We start from the raw sequence: 18,145 nt of genomic DNA, 5'->3' as shown, positions 1-18,145 counted from the left end.
TTCAGAAAGGAAGAGCTCAGGTCAGAACACACCCTCCCCTTCTCTCATTTGTGTCACATTAGCATGAACACTAAGAGCCTGTGGGTGAGCAGCCTGGAAGCTGCTTCTTAACACAACTGCATGACACTTCCTATATTTTCTGTGCTGGTTCTGCAGTTCCTGATTTAATGACTTACAACAGGTCTGTTCTTTCTGGGGAAAAGAAGCTTACTTTTCTGCTCTATGAATGAAACAATGATGTTCTGCAGTCTTCCCCAGGTTTTTCAGGCAGGAACAAGAACACAAGGTTATTTCACTCAGTTCCATAGCTTAGGCCCATTTAAAAAAGAGGCACAGCACTTGCATGACAGATGTCAGACTCCTCTTCTAGTGGTAGGAGAGGTAGCAAAACAGCCACCAGAACAAAGTTAAGAATTACTAAGGAAAGCTTCATCTACTAAGTCTCAGCTGAAGGCACAGGACTGTACCTCATCAGCAATACTGCATGAAGTAGGAGTGGTGACATCACCCCAGAGCCTAGAATAGCAATCCCGTGAGGGCTGGGTAGATGGAGAGAGCCACTGAGTTAGTAAGCATTTAGTATATTCAGCATTTAGCCTGAATGTTGGAACATGGACATTATAAATGGCCCTAAGTAGCAAAGTGTTTTTACCATGTATCTAATATATAAATACCTCTCCCAGAGGAGATAAACTCCCAAGTGCAGACTCGCCAGCACATCCTGACTCCTAGACATGTGCCCTATGCAAGCCCTTCAAAAATGGCACTCTCAGCAATTTTCTATTATAGTTTTGTGTAAATTAGAGTTGCTGAATTCATGATCTAGACAATAAAATGCCATATTACCTGTTTTTCCAACCAGGACTTCTTTGTACTGTGGTATCATTTCTTGAAGCATTTTTGAAGGACTTGAAAGATGTTTTGCTTCCCTCTAAAGACTGAATCCATCCAATGGAGAAACCAATGCAGGAATTACAGTGCTGCATCCAAAGCTGTCCAGAGGTTTATAGCAGGAAATTCCAGGCACCCCTGCTCCTAAAAGATCAAGCAGGTAGATTACCTCACATTTTACATCATCTCAGTGACTGTGCTACCCAATGTAAAACATGAGGAAAAATAAGGAAGAAATCCTGAGTGAAATCCTAGTGATTTCTTAGCCCACACATTAGAAATAAGCCAAATTTGGATAAAGTTGCTACAGGGTCTCTTCACATTTAATTTTTTCACAATCTTTATGTATCTTTTGAGAAAGCACAGCCACCAGCAGCACAAGAGACATTGCAACACTCTTCCTTGCTGAATCACTGAGATACAGCTGTTCCACTGTTCCTTAACACTTCCTCCCTTTGAGAGAGAAAACTGCTTAAACTGTAATGACTGGATTTTACAAATGAATCATGTATGCAAAAAAAAAATCAAGTTAGATATTATCCCACCAGTTTAATTATTCATCTACTCAGTCCCTTATTTTAAAAATAAAATTATTTTAGGAGAAAAAGAAAATACCAGTCAATGACAATCAACAACCAATAACAATGTCCCTTCTGTTATAGCCTCTTGAAAGGCAGACAATTGCAGTAGTAGAAGACAGTAAAATTTAGTCAAGTTTAGCACAATTGGAATCAAAAGCAAAGCTGACCTTATGACTTGAGTACAACTGTCTATAGGTGACTGTCACCTGAAGCCAAAACCTGCAGATGTAAAACTCCACTTCTTTACAGCTTTATTTGGGAGGAGACATTTATTATCTGCAACAGATTCAATTCTCCACATGGTGCAGCCCTTTGAGAAGAGGCTGAGCCACAGACAGAAGTCAGGCATTTTTAAATCACCATTTCTAATCAATCTATCCACTCAGCATCTTACATTTCTTTTGTGGTGGGTCATCATAATCCAGAAAAATCAAAGGCCTAGAACCTTTAGCTAAGTCTTTTTTCTCTATGTCAAAATTTAGTTCTATACCTGAGATGTGTTGGTTGGCTAGACATATTCAGCAAGAGGGTGAACACGGATGAATAAGCACCTGGAAAAATGTAAAAGGAAGATGGGATGGGAGGACAAGAGACATCATCTTCATGAATAAGAAGGTTTTTTTACCTCCCCCTTTACAAATACGGTTTGAAACCAGAAGGAACAATTACTATATTTTAACTTCTGCTATTAAAGTAAAATTCAGCATGTTTTACCTAAGCAGTGTACACACTTCCCACAACTGCTTACAGAACAATTAACGTTTCTGCTATTTAGCTTTCTAGATTTTTATTTAACTTCATTTGTCTGCTCAGCTGTGTGGATGGTAGGTCGCATCCCACAGTAATATAGTGCTCAGCTTTTAGCACCTTCACAGGAAAGAATTTTTCAGTAGTTCCCTGTGGTATCCTTTATTTAATTTAAAGCTTATAATCACTGTTCCATGCTGACATGTCTTTCCTTAGTAAGATTTAATGATTTTTTTCCCAGCTTGATTCCTAAATTAACATCTGTATTTTGATTTTTCTTTATCTCCTTTTTTTACTGAGGTAAGAAAACAAAATGTCAGAACACATTCATTCCACATGAGGGATTTTTTGAATCATGCACAAATAAAGTAGCAACTACCAACTACAGCATTGAGTACTTGGAAACTGAGACAGCTAAAATACAAGGTTTGTTTGACTGTGCAACACTGTTAGTGAGGAACTGCTTCAGATAATCAGTGAAAACGTGAAAAGAATTCACTTTACACAGGTAAAGCTAAACAAACAAAAATCAGATGTTTTATGGAATAAAGTAGAATTATTCTGAAATAACGTTACAATGACAGTAGCTATATTATATTCCAGAAAAACTTTTACTTATAAATCACTCTGTAAACCATTAATCACATATGCTTTTGAGATTAACTACTTAAAAATATTCCTTGAGTATTATATTAGTACTAATTCAGTCCTTAAAGATTTTCAACAAATGCAAGTACTGGAAAAAAGCTAGTTAGGATGCATAATTTGAAACTGCATAAATAATGGAAATATAATTAAAGACAATATGAATCATTTGGTCAGTGCACAGCACACAGGAGATGCCTCCCTGCCCACTCTTCCCATGGCCCAATGACTTCTACAACACACTTTTGCTTTTCCTTTTTTAATAAGTTCATAAAAGCTAAGAATTTATAAACAGTACATGCAAATCTATTTACATTAACAAAACAAGAAGCTGCAAGTCCTTAGTATACAGGAACTACGTCATTAAAATTGAGAATACAAATAAAACAGGACACCAAAGCTAACAGATAAGGTGACAGCAGCTTTGCTCACTGCTGAATTCCTGGTTTGTTGCTGGGATAAGTAGAGAGGCAAGGGGACATGATATTCAAACCAATTCAAATACCCTATAGCTTTGAAGAAGACAGAAAAATTGGTTTGTTTCTACTCTTTTTCTGACCCATTTCAAGTCATATCAACAGCAGTTGCAGCCCAAGTTCCTTGTTCCACCTTTTTTTGAAAAAGGGAATGTAAATGAACATAAATGGGATCAAAGAAAGAGATATTAGAAGTCCCATCTTCAAATGCTATTAGGAAGACAAACATTCTTGAATTGTCTGTCCTGTCCAATTCCAGCCTCTGAAAAGCCAAGAAGCACCACTTCTTGCAGATCTCTACAGACCCTTTATCACTGAGTAAAATCAAGAGCAAAAGCCATTGGAAGTCTCTTAAAGGTATTTTTTTACAAAAAGCAAGTTTGTATTCTTGCTTCACCATTCATCTTTGAATATCTGGACTTCCACTTAAAGTAAACAAGATAATTTCACAGTGAACAAAAAAGCTAAAAGTAGCTCAGCTTTCCATAGCTTAGGGATAGGAGGGACATTAGGCATATTTAACTATTCCTAGTTTAAGCCATACAGTAATTTATTGTTGCTGCAACAATGTGGTTTTCTTCTCTAAATCTGTCCACATTTTCCACCTTAAAATTTCCTTGTGTAGCACACAAGTACCTTGAAGACAGAACCAATGTTGTACTTGGATTTGCTACAAATAACTGGTATTAGAACTTACCCAATTGTCAAGAAACTTTAAGTTTTCCCTGCTATGGAAGGCAAATGACGTGTAACTTCCATGTATATAAGGCCAACTATGCCCAAAAATTATTATGGTGAGTAAAATACAGTGACACCCTTTCCCCTCTGACCAGCTAACACCCCAGTCTATGTCCACATATAAAATATTAAGTGCTAGGAGGTAACTGGACATAAATCACAGTGAAACATATGAACATTTAATGAGATTTCAATTATAAGTCCACAACCTGTGACAAACATAACAGTTATTGTAGCCTCAGTTTTAAGAAATACTGTAGAGCACACACGTACACACTTGCCAGTTGTGTATGGGACTGTAACTGGAGTGCTGATTATGGTGTTAATAGGTGTTCTGGAATTTAGTAAGTTTTCCATAATTATCAGTTGTCAGTTAACTCAATATCCTGCCACGCTTCCCATTTTTTGTGATTAAGCCTCCATGGTACTAGAATTATTTCCCAACTTAGTTAAGCATTACAAGAAAATTCTCACTAGATGAAAGTTACATAAGATGATTCTGATGCACTTGTCAGTACAAGTGAGTATCTCATGCTAGGTACTATCATCTCCCCCCCTTTTTCTTTCTTTTTTTTTATTGCACATTGTGTGCCATGACTATGATCATTCAAGTAATAAACAGGAAACCAAGGAAGTAGTTTTCTTGAATTTCACAGAAATCAAAGTCTTACAACTCATGGAAACATCCATGGTTCTTACTGTAATAAAAGGTCAGTATATGTTCTTCACCCCATTTATATTAAAATTTCTTTTGAAGAAAAGGTGCTGATATTTTGTATTGTTTCATCTATGAGGTAGACGGCACTTTTATATAAATAGTGTAAATCAGAAACTAAGTTAACTTTAAGCCTGCAACAAGTCCTGCACCATTGACTGTTCAAGGCATTAATTAATTCAGGAATACAAAATACTTCAGAATTTTCCAAGTCACACAGTGTTCCTCCTTGGAGAGGAGAACGGTGGTCAGCTGGACAGAGAGGTGCCCTCACTGACCAAGGGTCATCGGAACTCCGGCTTTAGCCTCCAGACCCCTTCCCCGCTGGGGCTCCTGTGGAAGGTGCAGATATTGCGGAGCAGTTCTCTGAAGACACAGGAGTGCTCCGCAGGCAGCTTGGACTCAAACTCCTGCAGCAGCTCCCGAGTGCTGGCCTCGCCGTCCACGCGCGCCTGGAACGCCAGGAAGTTCCGCAGGTCCACCAGCAGCTCGTCGTATTCCGTGGAGCCCTGCACCGGGCCGGGGGCTGCCTGGGGATTCTCATCACCCTCACTCCTTGCCTGCTGCGGTAGAACAAGGTGGTTCCTTGCCCTCATACGAGCTAATAAAGAGGAAGAGTCCAGAGCACTGGATGATGATTCTCCAGGTTTTCCATTGAAGTGCTCACTGGAACTACACTTCTTTATATTTTGTTTCTTTGTTGTATCTCCATCCTGCAAATAAACACACAGACCAGGGAAAGTTGCATTTTGAGACCCACAGAATCTATTAAACAAAATCTGCCTGTTGCTTAGACTTAAACACTACCACTCAGAACTTGGTCATTGGAAGTATACAATAAAGAGGTGATGTATTCTGGTCTCAACTTTAGAGCTTAGAAGTATTGCTGGTCTTGAGACAGATAAGCAAGCCATGGTGCAACCTGTGACCACTGTATCTAACTAGACCTCATTAAAACAAAAATCAAATTCACAGGTAACAAAAAATTCCAGCATTCTACATAATCATGCAACAAATGTGTATGACACATCTACAGTGTAAGTCAGATTTACTGCATAAATCATCAACACTTCACATATATCAGCTATTAAACCAGAAATATTAGCTTGTGTTTCTTACCTTGTGCTTCTTTGCAGGCGATGCACAAGTGGAATGTGAAGAAAGCAGCATGGAGTTTCTTTTTTGACCAAACCGACTCCTAAAAACCCATGAAAGAATTAACTCCATGAAACAGCATTCTCAAAATGGATAGATTTTTCAAAGATGGACTGCATTTGTGATTGTGCTAAGCTCTCTCTTCTACTATGCAACAATAACGCTTTGTACTTCAGAATGGACTACCATACTTGTAATATGCTTTAATGTTTATATTAAGTATAAGACACACACATGACTTTGATGCATATTACTGCAAATACCAAGACAAAAAATGTAAATCTTTAGCATTCTAAGCAACTCCTGTTTTCCAGAAAGCAGAGTGAGAACTGAACTCACTTTATTCCTGATGGTGCACCTGAAAGGCCACTTGTGCCTGTCCAGGTTGGCACACCAGAAGCAGCTCCTAAACATTGCTGACGAGAGAGTCTCAAGGCTCTCAAGGCGTCCTGGGCCACTCTGCTTGCTTCTGCTTCCTCCAGCACGTGATCTGCACTGGAAGCATCCATGATGGCATCATGCTTCATAACACTGTGAACCCCTACAACCAGAGGATACAGAAGGTGAAGGAGGACATCTCTTAATTTATGTGAAAATCAAACACTCACTTTTGAAGTGAATGCCACAATTGCATTTTTCCTTCTTCAGAGTGATTGTAGGAAGCACATCAGTAACAGTAATTTCTAATGAGAGAACCCCCTTCTTTATCAGTTAAGTAATCAATCTGACAGCAAATCACTTGTGGTGTGCTGATGAGGTCATTACTCACAACAGACCTGGCAATTATGTGGGCAAATTGATCATTTCCATTGTTATGGACAGGACAGACAGAAGTGAAACCCTTGTGTAAATGAAGGTTGATTACACCCTGGAAATAATCTAGGAGAAAAATTCCATATACTTCTATATCCAGAAATGAGGATCTCTCTGATCAGTTTGTGCCAAGGTAATTAGCAAATTTGTAACTGGAACTAAAGTCAACTGCAATTAAATTTAAATGAAATTTAAACAATGAACATTTTAAGTTTCACTAAAGTAACAGAACAAACATGTTTTGTATTGTAGCTCTAACCATCAGAGTAACAGATCTGCTCCTTCTCCCATTTGCATAGGTTTTATATACTTCTGTTTAGTCAGCAGTCAAACAACAACTGTTACCTGATTTTTTGAAAAGTTTCTGCAAGACATAGTCATCGTTCTTCTTTGAGTCTTGCTCTTCACTGTTCTCCCTTCTGTATTGCTTTTGTTTCACTAGATGAGGAATGCGCTTTCCTTCAAATTTGGCATCTTTGTGATGTTTCTTCTTAGACTTATCCTTGTGGCTCTCATGTGACAGCACATCCACCCTGTGCTTTGTTTTTGAGATGCACTTATAATGATTATTATCAAATTGCCCATCTTCAGTTTTAGCATCCTGCTTTTCCCAAGAGCCAGCTGCATCACAAGTAAGGCTAAGGTCTGTCCTGGCATCTGCATTAGCTGCTTCAAGTCTTTCACCAGCCACCATGGCAGTCGGACATTCAGCACTCTCTGAAGACCCTGCAGTGCATGGCATTGACTGGGACATGCATTTGGCATCACTTTCCAAGCATTCCTCACTGCTTTTATTGAATGAATTCATATCAGTAGCAGCTTGTGCGTTATCTTTTGCGTAGCTATTTTGGTCAAAGGCTTCCAAATTTCCTTTGGTTTTCTCACTTGTCTCTATTGCTTTAGAAGAAGAATCTTTCATGTGTGTGGTGGAATAGGAATTGGAGGACTTGATCTTCTTGTGTGAGCTGCTTTCTGTAAGATGGACATCACGTTTAGAAATGCCACTATCAGGTGGCTTTGGGACCTGAACATCTGAACCAGTACCTGAGGGATGAATGCAATTAGTATCCATTTAACAAACAATTAAGATATTTTTTCTTCCAAACAAATAGAAAAAAAACATGTACCTGCAAAAATTGCACTTGTTTCTGTCCCCTGAGACACATCAGGGCTGTTCAGAGTAAATAGTTCATAAAGGTCATTTGATTTGAAGAAGCGATTCTGCTTAGGGTCTTTCAGCACTCTATTTGTTAAAAACTGTTTGAAGATTTGTCTAAAAAAGAAAAAAAAAAGTACTTTGTGCATGAAACAATGTCTAGCTATGTTTAAGTACCGAGTACAGTACTAAACCAGAAAACTATAAGCACAAACATTACTCTGCAGAACAATTAAGCAGTGGGAAGATGATGTTAGTTTCTAAAAGACCATCTTGAGTTAGTAACTTTCAAATAACCAAGTAGATTGTTAAACACAGGGATTTATTATTTTGCAACAACCCCATAACACAACAGGTAACCACCATCCTGAGATGTCCTATGAGGCATCCCTTAACTAAGCAATAAATAACTTCACAGCTAGAACTTTTTTGTCTATTAAAATTGAAAAGCTTGCATATGTAACAATAAAAACAATCAGAAAGCTCCTGAAAGAAAAACAAGAGCTTGTTAAAACTACAACATTTTATGGGTTCAGGTGATTGGAGGAAAACAGCAGAGCAGCTCAGTCTGATGGTGATGACTGGATGACAGCCACTGAAAAGGGGAATCAGACTTGTGGCTGAGAAGAGCTCACTTGCAGAGGACCTAAAGCAACAAATCTATAGGAGAACGAAGCTCCAAGAAATCTTCTAGTATTGGTAAAACTGCTTCTGTGCCACATTTGTACTACATAGTGCCTGGAGCAAAAGCTGTTTTATTCTGTAGAAGAAATACATCCCTAAATGAAACTAGCAATCAGTTGTCTCAAACAGTTTTTATCACACTTTCAGTTCTGCTGACATTAAGCAGGGAAACTATTTTAAATCCAGTCATCAAAAAACTAAGTTTTCATTTGCAGGCAACAAAACACAGGAAAACAGAAAAGACAACTTCTTAAAATATGAGGTCCTCTGCACTGTTCCGGAAAGAAATGAATTTCTGGTGGTTGTTCTGACTGTTAAGAGTCCAATTCCTTGATGCAGTCAGTGTTGCTCAAACAGAAGTGTGCCAGAGGGATGCAAGCCACAGAACAGCAGATACTTTGTGTCCATGTGGCAAAACAGATTTAAAAATGCATTCAGTAAGTGTGGGCATTTCATTATTTGGAGCTTTTTGTTCATCTGAATTTTCCAAGAGGGTATTTCAGTTCTAGACACAGGATTCCCATGTACATTCATCTGGAATTCATGTGAGTGAAGCTAAGTACTGAGAAAGCTAAATGGGAAAGCAAATCAGAAAGATTTCATTGATTTTGAAATACTTTAAAGCACTTCAAAGGCTTTAGCTACATTTTGAAATAAATAACATGAATATGACTGGTAGTTATTGGGATTTAATTCTTTCACTTTGGAATGAATTGGGAATAAAATCAAATTGGGTTTGCACAATAGTAAATAGATATATGTACCACATACATCTTGATATATCCCAAGGAGAATATAAAGAACTTGATGATTTGAATTTGCATTTCAGACTTGTTCAGTCTCATGTTCTGAATAAGGTGCTCACTGTTCTCTATCTATGCCTCATACTCTGTTTTACAGCTGCTGGAACAGACTGATATGGTACATCTAGCACATGGGTCTTGCAGCTAGGGATGGAGCAATGCAGCTGGGAGTACACTATGAGAAAAAGGTTCTTCATTTCTCAGAAGAAACTTCTCAACGTTTTCCATGATGTGCCCATCATGACCAAGGCTGGGGATTAAAAGCAATGTGTGCACATGCACAGATACGTCACTGTTACACCACCTGGGATTTGCTACACACATTTTCCTGAGCATGCAAGAAATGGTTCTGACTGACCTGTGGTATATCTTCTCCTCAATAGTACCTGCAGTGAGCAGCCTATACACAGTCACCTCTTTCTTTTGGCCTATTCTCCAAGCACGTTCCCGAGCCTGGAACACAAAAGGTTTTGTTACCAGACGTGAGCCTATCAAACGTGTCTGACAGAGAGCTTATGAGAACACTCCTTCAAACTCAGTTTGGACATTTAACAATTACTTCAAGAAGTGGTATTTCTAGAGCACAGGATAACTAAGCAGGAGAGGAAAAAGATCTAGGAAGTCTCCAATTGTACTAAGATATCTATGCAAAAATTATCAATAAATAGATTATGTTAAAATAGGAGCTTTTACCTAGAATATGTACTTTATATAAAGTTATTCCAGAAGGAAATTTCACAACAGAGCTTCAATTCACACCTTTCCTTTGAACTTTTCTTCTTTAATTTAACCAAAATCTTTCCTAAAAACATCTTGAACCAACCACTAATACAGAGCACTCTAAGTCAGACACTTGCAGATCTCAGAGCTACATAGGATTTCTATAAAAAAGCTTTTTCCTCTCAGACTTGTAAGCACCATATAACTGCTACATGATTTGATAAATCAGTCTTATCACACCACGAGATACTGAACAACTTCTAAAAGCTTAAAGCAGCTAAGGTCACATCTACATATCATTATCTAGTTAGAAAGCCAATTTGAGCAGCATCTGTCCTCCTTTTCTCACCCTGCATTGTCACCACCAACAGTCCTGCCTGTTCAAGAGCAAAGCTGTACTTTCCCTTCAGAAACATCTGGTTTATTTATTTTAAAAACACAGGCCACTTGAACTGTTTGTTTGACTGCACTGTAACTGAGTACACGAATGAACAACACTGAAGAGTGGTAAGGTATTAACAGCTTACAGGATGTGGTGGGAACCACTTAAATTGGCTTTGCCACAAGAGGAATCATAACGTGGAGCTGCACCCTAAGTGACCACTGCTGGGAACAGCAACTTAGGAAAGAGCAACACAGTGCTTTAACACTGCTTGAGGAGATAAATGTCATTTTGTCTTCTGTTTTATTTCAACTTAGCTGGTAAATGGAATGTAATAAATCAAACTCACCTGTGTGTCTACACTGGGATTCCAGTCAGGATCATAAATAATAACCCGGTCAGCACCAACCAAGTTAACTCCAATGCCACCAACACGAGTTGTTAGAAGAAAAAGAAATATAGATTTGTCCTGTGACACAAGAGAGTATTTACTGAAGCAAGAATTATCAAAATGTAACATAAAAAAAAAATATATATATATTTCCTGGATTATTTTATCAGCATTATATGCAAAGATGCAAAGGAAGCCAAGAAAAGGAACACATTTCCTTGTTCTTCTAGTACTTCTTTGGACAAATAAAAGTAGTCCGATCTAAATTTCATTTACTCTTATCCAATATATTTGCTTTTCCGCCTTCTCAAATGTGTTTCTTTCCTTAGCAGAAAGCCCAACTTAAGTGTGCAACTTTTTTCCCCTCTCTCACAAAGACAAGGGTTTTATTTCACTGAACTCCCCAGTTCTGTGTCTCCAACCTGAAGTAGTATATTTAAAAATAGAACACAAAGGAATGGAAGAACTCAATCATACTCAGTAATATGCACTCTTGTGTGGGATGGAACATCTCACCTCATTGTATTTTGTTACAAGAGGCTGCCTGGAAGCTACTGCTGTGGTGCCATCCATCCTGAGGTAGGAATAGTTTCTGTATCTCACAAAAACTTCAAGTATCTGCATCATCTGTGGTGATAGAAAAGATTTAATGAAATTCAGACATGAAGGCTGAGCACCTGTGTAATGAACCTATAAGAATTTCTGGTACTAACTGCAGTGTCAATCAGACAAACTATGACAATGAAAAACCTGAAACAGTTTCTTAAGTGACAGAAAAACAACTTATGTAAATGGGGAAAAAATGATTTCACATCTGAATGCAGTGGAATATTTGTGCTTGGTTTAGAAAGTCCAGGGCCATAGGTTCAAGACAATTAAACAGACTGGGGCGCAGCATCCCAAGGAAATCCCATGGAAATCCACAGAAGGAAGACAACTGTGAGTACATTGGGAAAACAAACAAAGGTCACTGCCTGTGCCACTGTCCCAAAGAGACCGATTCTGGGGATCAGACGAGCACAGGCACTGCACAGAGCACGCAAACTGACCCCCAGCTGTACCCTGAAAGCACCCAGCAGGGACAGCCTGGCAGCACAGGCTACAGCTGGCACAGCTCTGACCCAGCACACTGGAACTGGGCCACTGCCACAATGCCCTGTCATTCCAGGAACACTGACGGAGTTCAGGAACCGGTCTCTGACTATTCCAAAGACATCAGTCACTTCAATAACTTCTTCAACACGATGTTGGTTTTATGAGAAAGACACTACAAAAGGTGGTTCTACTTACAAGTTTTTCAGAACTCACACACACATTTTAAGTAATAGTAATAGCTAAAACTAAAAACAATTAGCTCATCTTACCTGTCTTGACTGAGTAAAAAACAGCACTCTGTGACCTTGTTTGTGCCATATTTTCAGTAAGGATTCTACCACTATCATTTTTCCAGAACGTTTCCAATATCCAAACTGATTCGGATCCTCTGTTTCAGCATCTGGCACACTCTTCAGAATTCTGGGACTATCATCAACGAAGTCAGGGTGATTGCAAATCTTTCTCAAAGTTGATAGTCCTAAGAGAATCTAAAGAATCCGAGAGAAAAATATTTCTGTTTTCATGACAAGTACTTGTATCTATATGGATTGTGGACAAGAAAAATATACAATAAATAGATTAATCCACTCACCATCCATGTTTGTTTTTAATAATGTTTTGATGCTAATATCTGTTTAAAGGAAAGTTTTAGCAAAATCAGTACAAGAGAAAGTGATTGAAATTTGATGTATTTGTGAGCCAGTTCTGCTGACAATGTTAAGGGAATTCTGCAACTATTTCTACACTAGTAAAACCAGTCCCTCTCTAGCTGTAAGGTCGTATTTTACTTACTCAAAATGAAAAATTCCACCAACTGGTTTCTTGACATTATCATATCTTTCCTTCCAACTCCTACCATATTAGTAGGTAACTTAAGACAGACCTTGAGGATAGTCAGTATACCCACCAGAATGCATGATAACAAAGAATATATGAGTTAACATACTTGAACAAACATACAAAACTGAAATTGTGACTTTTGATGCCATGTTAGAAGTATTCTATTCAGTTATTCATTCAATAATATTACAATGTTATTTATACTTCTGAATATTCTGAAAAGTGAACTAGCTTGAAACACTGAATCCCTCAATGTTTTAGCACTACAAGCTGGATGAGCCTGCCCATAATTTATGGTTTGTTTTTACAATGTTGTTTTTCAGCTGGGACTTGCTGTTGTCATCACAGAATATCTAATAAAAGCATTGACATTTACTGTTCAAAATTTTCAAATCCTTGTAAATACGATAGCCCATTCTGTAACACCTCTGAGAAATTTCTGCAGATAGTCTTGTACAAGCCATCTCGAAAAGAACAAACTCAAAGTAATTTTCACTGGGATAGCTAAAATGACTATGCACTTGAAAAAACTTGTCCACTATACCTCTGTGAGATCTGGAAAATTAAAAAAAGTCAAAAGAGTAATAAGGTCAATGTGTTTTTTATATGGGACTGCAATACGTATGGCTGTACTGACTGGGGGCACTGGGTATGCAGGGAGAATGGATTTCACAGCTCACAAGACAAGAAATACAGCAAATTACACATTATAGCCAACACATAATAGCCCTCCTCCTTCAAACAAGGGCTAAAATGAAAGGGAGACACATCCATTGCATACAAAAATGTCAAACAAACCAGATGTGTGCAATGCAGGAGCCACAGGGAACAGCAGATTCTACACAGACAGTAGCAGCCAGCAACTGAAATTGTACCCCAATTAGGCCTTTCACTTGGCCATAGCAATTTCAACACTTACATTGTGAGGAAGGAGGCAGAGGATGTTGAAAAGTGACCAGTAAGACAGTAACAAAGATGTTTTCTATTTTCTCTGCTTTCTGTTAACACTGTGGAATCATCAACTGTTGCATAATAAAGTTATCACACCTGAACAGTACTCTCAGGACTAACTTTGCTCTTCCTTTGTTTCACTGGGGCAGTTAGTTAAAAGCCTGCATACAGTTACCTACAACAGGTCATCCGAAAAACCAGAATTGGTTCCCAAGATCACAAACATATTGTGAAGCTCATTCCATTCCTACTTTTATCTGATCATGTCACTACATGCAGATCACTAATTCAAATATATTTCATCTAACATTTCTGAGAAAAAAATAGACAACTGCAAAAGCTGAACAGAGATCAGAATGTTTGCTTTCCTTTACTGCTCAGAATCCAGCTAGAAGAATGCAAAGGCCAGCCCATGATTTTATTCATCAAACCCTACCTGTCACTATCCTTATTAATGCTCACCTGCATGTCTCCATTGAGAATCTGGTAAACTTCTTTGGAGTTGATGTAATTTTGATAGATTTGACGCTGCTCCTCTGTCAAACGGCAAAAGAGGACCTACAAAACAAACCAACCACTCAGCCCAACCTGTGTGAATTTTAGAATTTTACTATGTGCTACAATGAAACTTCACAGATATTTGACATACTGAAATACTAAGTTAAAAGATACTGCAGAGAAATCACTAGAAATTAAAAAAAAATTTAGAGAATGAACATGATCATTAAGATGAGTTTCATGAGGTTTTATGTGCTCTTTCCCAGTAGTTAGATTTTCCCCTAAAATTACTTTAGTTTTGGAAGTGCTGCCATTTTCCAGTTTTAATGAGGTAACTGTGCAACATCAGCATTCTCTCAAAGCTATGTTTCTAGTAAACTCTTTCCATTGTGTGTCTGTCATGTCCCTTACAACTTGCAAATTCTGAGAAGTTCAGCAGATGTGATCTGTCCTGTCTTTAGGCCTTAAGCAAGAAATATAATGATTTCTCAGGTGCTCTGATGGGCTAAAATGGAACAAAAACACTTCCTTGCATCCTGCAAGGCACACACCATTATGCTCTAAGTCAAACTGATGTAGTGCCCTGTAACTGACAAGAGCAAAATTCAAATTTGTTTAAACTGTCTATGATCACATTCTTTAGATTAAGGAGCCCAGACTCTTTAACACCTAGACATTTAAAAGTTGGTGAAAAATAGTATATAGAAATTTAAAAGTTGGTTAAAAAAGATCATTAGACTGCGTATACACAGTATGGCCTACTTCTTCATTTTGTACCTTTCAGCACTGTCTTACAAAGACTAGCATGTCTACTTAATCTTTTAGAGGGAGAAGACAGGAAAGGAGTCAGGACAGAACATGAAAGAATGAAGCACTGAAACCTGAAGAAGCAGCTAATAATTACTACAAGTGAGTATTTCTAGGAATTTTAGTTAACTATTACTTTCAATCTCCTCCACTTTGAATGAAAATGTTTCCTAAAGAAACATACCACCTTGTAGTAAAGCAAGCAAGTCTCATACCACAAGGTTAATATTTTGAAAATTTATTGTAATGTATAGGCCAGCTGGCTTGCAATATGAACAACTGCCAGCAAGTATTTCTCTACTATTTGCTGCACAAATTAATCTTTCTAAGACAGGAAACAATGCTGAATTGTTTCCTGCTGTACAAAAGGAAACAGACAGACAACTCATTTCAATGCACTTGAGACCTAAGGGGACAGCATTAAGTAGCCCTGACTACACTTCATATATCCTTTACTTCTTAAAGAGGTGAACTCATACAGATCCTGCAAGACAGCAATAATTTAATACTCAGTACCATGGTGAAAGAATATGAATCTTGAAAGCTCTGCACCTTATCCAGCATTTTATGTACTACTAGCACAAATTATTTCCAAATTTTCATGAAAGACTGTGTTTTGGGGAGGGAGAGGACTCAGATCTAGTAGTAAAAAGAAGCAAACCTGTTCATTTTTATCTGGAAGTGAAAGGCTCATTTTCACATCAGCCTTCATTCTTCGCAGCAAGTAGGGGTTTATGGTGTCCCGTAACACACAGGCACATTTGTATGCAGTTTTTACCTGAAAAAAGGAACAAAACACACAAGTTGTATTTTGATTCTTGATATTAATTTTAGCAACTAGCAAAATTACAGAATTAGCAATAGGAAAATTCTAATAAAGTAAATGGCTCATTTTAAATGGATCTATAGTTACGTGTTCAACACAACATGAATGCAATAAAATTCATGTTAGCAGTAACCAGCAGTAATACACAAACACAACTCTTTTTTTGGTTAGTGTCTAGAAGATACAGCATTAAGTAAATTTAGAAGTCAGACTAGAAACAACAGTAACACTTGGAACAGTTTCCTTCAAGCAAAATGATATTTTGGATGCATTTACCTGGACAGGAGAGGCATTGCAGTATCCTCCCATCGTTATTGGGACAGAAAACTGCTCCATGAACACAGGTAGGGTTCCCAGTTTTCCTGGGAATATAAAGTCAAAGAGGGACCAGAGCTCCTTTAGGTTATTCTGCATAGGGGAGCCAGACAAGATGATTCGATGGGGTGTGCGGAACTATTAATAAAAACCACAAAACCAAAGGAAAGTTATTTTCATGGTTCCTGGTGTATTCTGTCTCCTGCCTCAGAGGATATTCAACTTCACCATCAATAAATTCTCATGTAAAATATGTGGCCTCACACTCATGAAAAAAACCCCGATTTCTGCAATACACTGTTCACAAACTGTTAGCAGAAAAGTCACACCAGCAACCTGACATTTATAACTACTGGTACATTACTATGCAATTTAAAATTTTTAAATTTTTTTCTCTCTACCATACTTGTGTAAATTTACCCAGGTAAATTCATTAAAAGTGTTAAGTAAGTTAAATAGTCAAATACAGACCATTGTGATTTATGCTTTTATTCTTTATTAATGATCAAACATATATTTTTATGATAGGCTATTAGATATTGGAACCTCCCTCCAGAGCACTTAAATTTATTTTTTATAAAGTACCTGCTTGCATGCAAGTGTGACTGCAGCGTTAGGATTTCGGATTTTGTGACCCTCATCCAGAATGACATAATGCCAATCATACATGTGGATGTTGTCCTGCATCAGTCGAATGTACGAGTAAGATGTAATTAAAATTCCATGGCATGAAGCAATCTCATGAATTAGTTTCACCTAAAAACAAAAGGTGCACATTTTCAGTGGGACAGAATCCTCTGACCTACACATACAGAGATTTGCTGTCCAAGGTACATATAAAAAGTATTATAAAAGCAGATCTATAATATCCTTTCAAAAAAAAAAGTATATGCAAGATTTTGATTATACGATTCTTAGCTCATCTGTTAAAGAATGAAGCACTTGAATACTGTATTACAGCAAATCAGAATTTATCAAAAGCCTGGTCAGAAGGAAAGAGTGTTTATTATCATTTTTTAAAGGCAATGTCTGAAAAAACATATATTGGATTTGATTAAGGTAATGAGTTTCTTCAAGTTCTCCTATATTTACTTCACAAACCCAGCTTTGTGTACTGCAAGCAAGATCAAGAATGTTAGAGAATTAAACAAGTGAAATACTGAAAACCAAATACAAAAATCTATTTATTTAATCCTAAATTCTGTCTAACCTTTCTCATTATAGGATTAATAGAGTTGCTATCAGTCTTCAAATGTTGTGCTTCTCCTGTAAGCTTTAACCTTTCCCCAAGTTCTTACTAGCCTTTATAGCTGCAAGTTATGTAGGACAGGAACAGCTTATATCACTTTTGACAGTGTTCAGAACTCATCTTTATTGCATTTATCCTCCATGTATAAATCTAGAAGATTTAAACAGCAGATGATGAGAAGGGAAAAACAGAGAGTATAACCACCACCAAAATTTGCTAAAGGAAAGAATTACTTATTACTAGAACTGCCCTTAATTAAAAAACAACCCACAAAAAACAATTAAAAACCAAACAAAAGGGAAAAATCCATGCCAAAACCCATGACCTCTACTGTAAAATTACTTGCTCATACACACCCCAAGATTCAAAATATTAACTGTTCAAGAATATCTGCTTTCTGATTATCATCTCCTGATAAAACCACAACCCATTATTTAATGTTTATATCACGAGTCTCAAGAGAATTTGTAATCTTTAGAATAATTTGTATTACAGACAGAGTAAGATTTCTCTGCAGGTGTGGACACCCAAAGCTTAATTCTACCTGGTACATTATCCATAGTTGCAACTTTTCTCTAGTCTCAGCAATGGTCTGTCATAGAATATTGTAGACATCTCTACCCAAACACTTAAGACAAATCATCTCGGGTGATTTAAAATTAAAAGC

The 18,145-nt window shown here is 37.5% G+C and overlaps 1 protein-coding gene across 2 annotated transcripts in view; it reads right to left on the bottom strand.

Annotated features, from left to right (window-relative positions):
• Positions 1-1,425: 1,425 nt before the first annotated feature.
• The window catches only part of ERCC6 (ERCC excision repair 6, chromatin remodeling factor), a 43,347-nt gene continuing 26,627 nt past the window's right edge, over positions 1,426-18,145 (bottom strand). For both annotated transcript variants that reach the window (XM_063405694.1, XM_063405693.1), the window contains 13 exons: positions 16,815-16,985; positions 16,191-16,367; positions 15,750-15,866; positions 14,246-14,341; positions 12,262-12,480; positions 11,414-11,524; positions 10,856-10,975; positions 9,763-9,857; positions 7,889-8,034; positions 7,107-7,805; positions 6,288-6,489; positions 5,913-5,991; positions 1,426-5,506 (listed from right to left, as the gene is read on the bottom strand). In XM_063405694.1, coding sequence (XP_063261764.1) covers positions 5,078-5,506; positions 5,913-5,991; positions 6,288-6,489; positions 7,107-7,805; positions 7,889-8,034; positions 9,763-9,857; positions 10,856-10,975; positions 11,414-11,524; positions 12,262-12,480; positions 14,246-14,341; positions 15,750-15,866; positions 16,191-16,367; positions 16,815-16,985 — 2,661 coding nt within the window. In that variant the 3' untranslated portion in view covers positions 1,426-5,077. The remainder of the gene's footprint in view (positions 5,507-5,912; positions 5,992-6,287; positions 6,490-7,106; positions 7,806-7,888; positions 8,035-9,762; positions 9,858-10,855; positions 10,976-11,413; positions 11,525-12,261; positions 12,481-14,245; positions 14,342-15,749; positions 15,867-16,190; positions 16,368-16,814; positions 16,986-18,145) is intronic.

Source organism: Prinia subflava, chromosome 9, assembly GCF_021018805.1.
Source record: "Prinia subflava isolate CZ2003 ecotype Zambia chromosome 9, Cam_Psub_1.2, whole genome shotgun sequence".
NCBI lineage: Eukaryota > Metazoa > Chordata > Aves > Passeriformes > Cisticolidae > Prinia > Prinia subflava.
The sequence above is the reverse complement of the archived record's forward strand: the minus strand, read 5'-3'. Positions and strand labels throughout refer to the sequence as shown.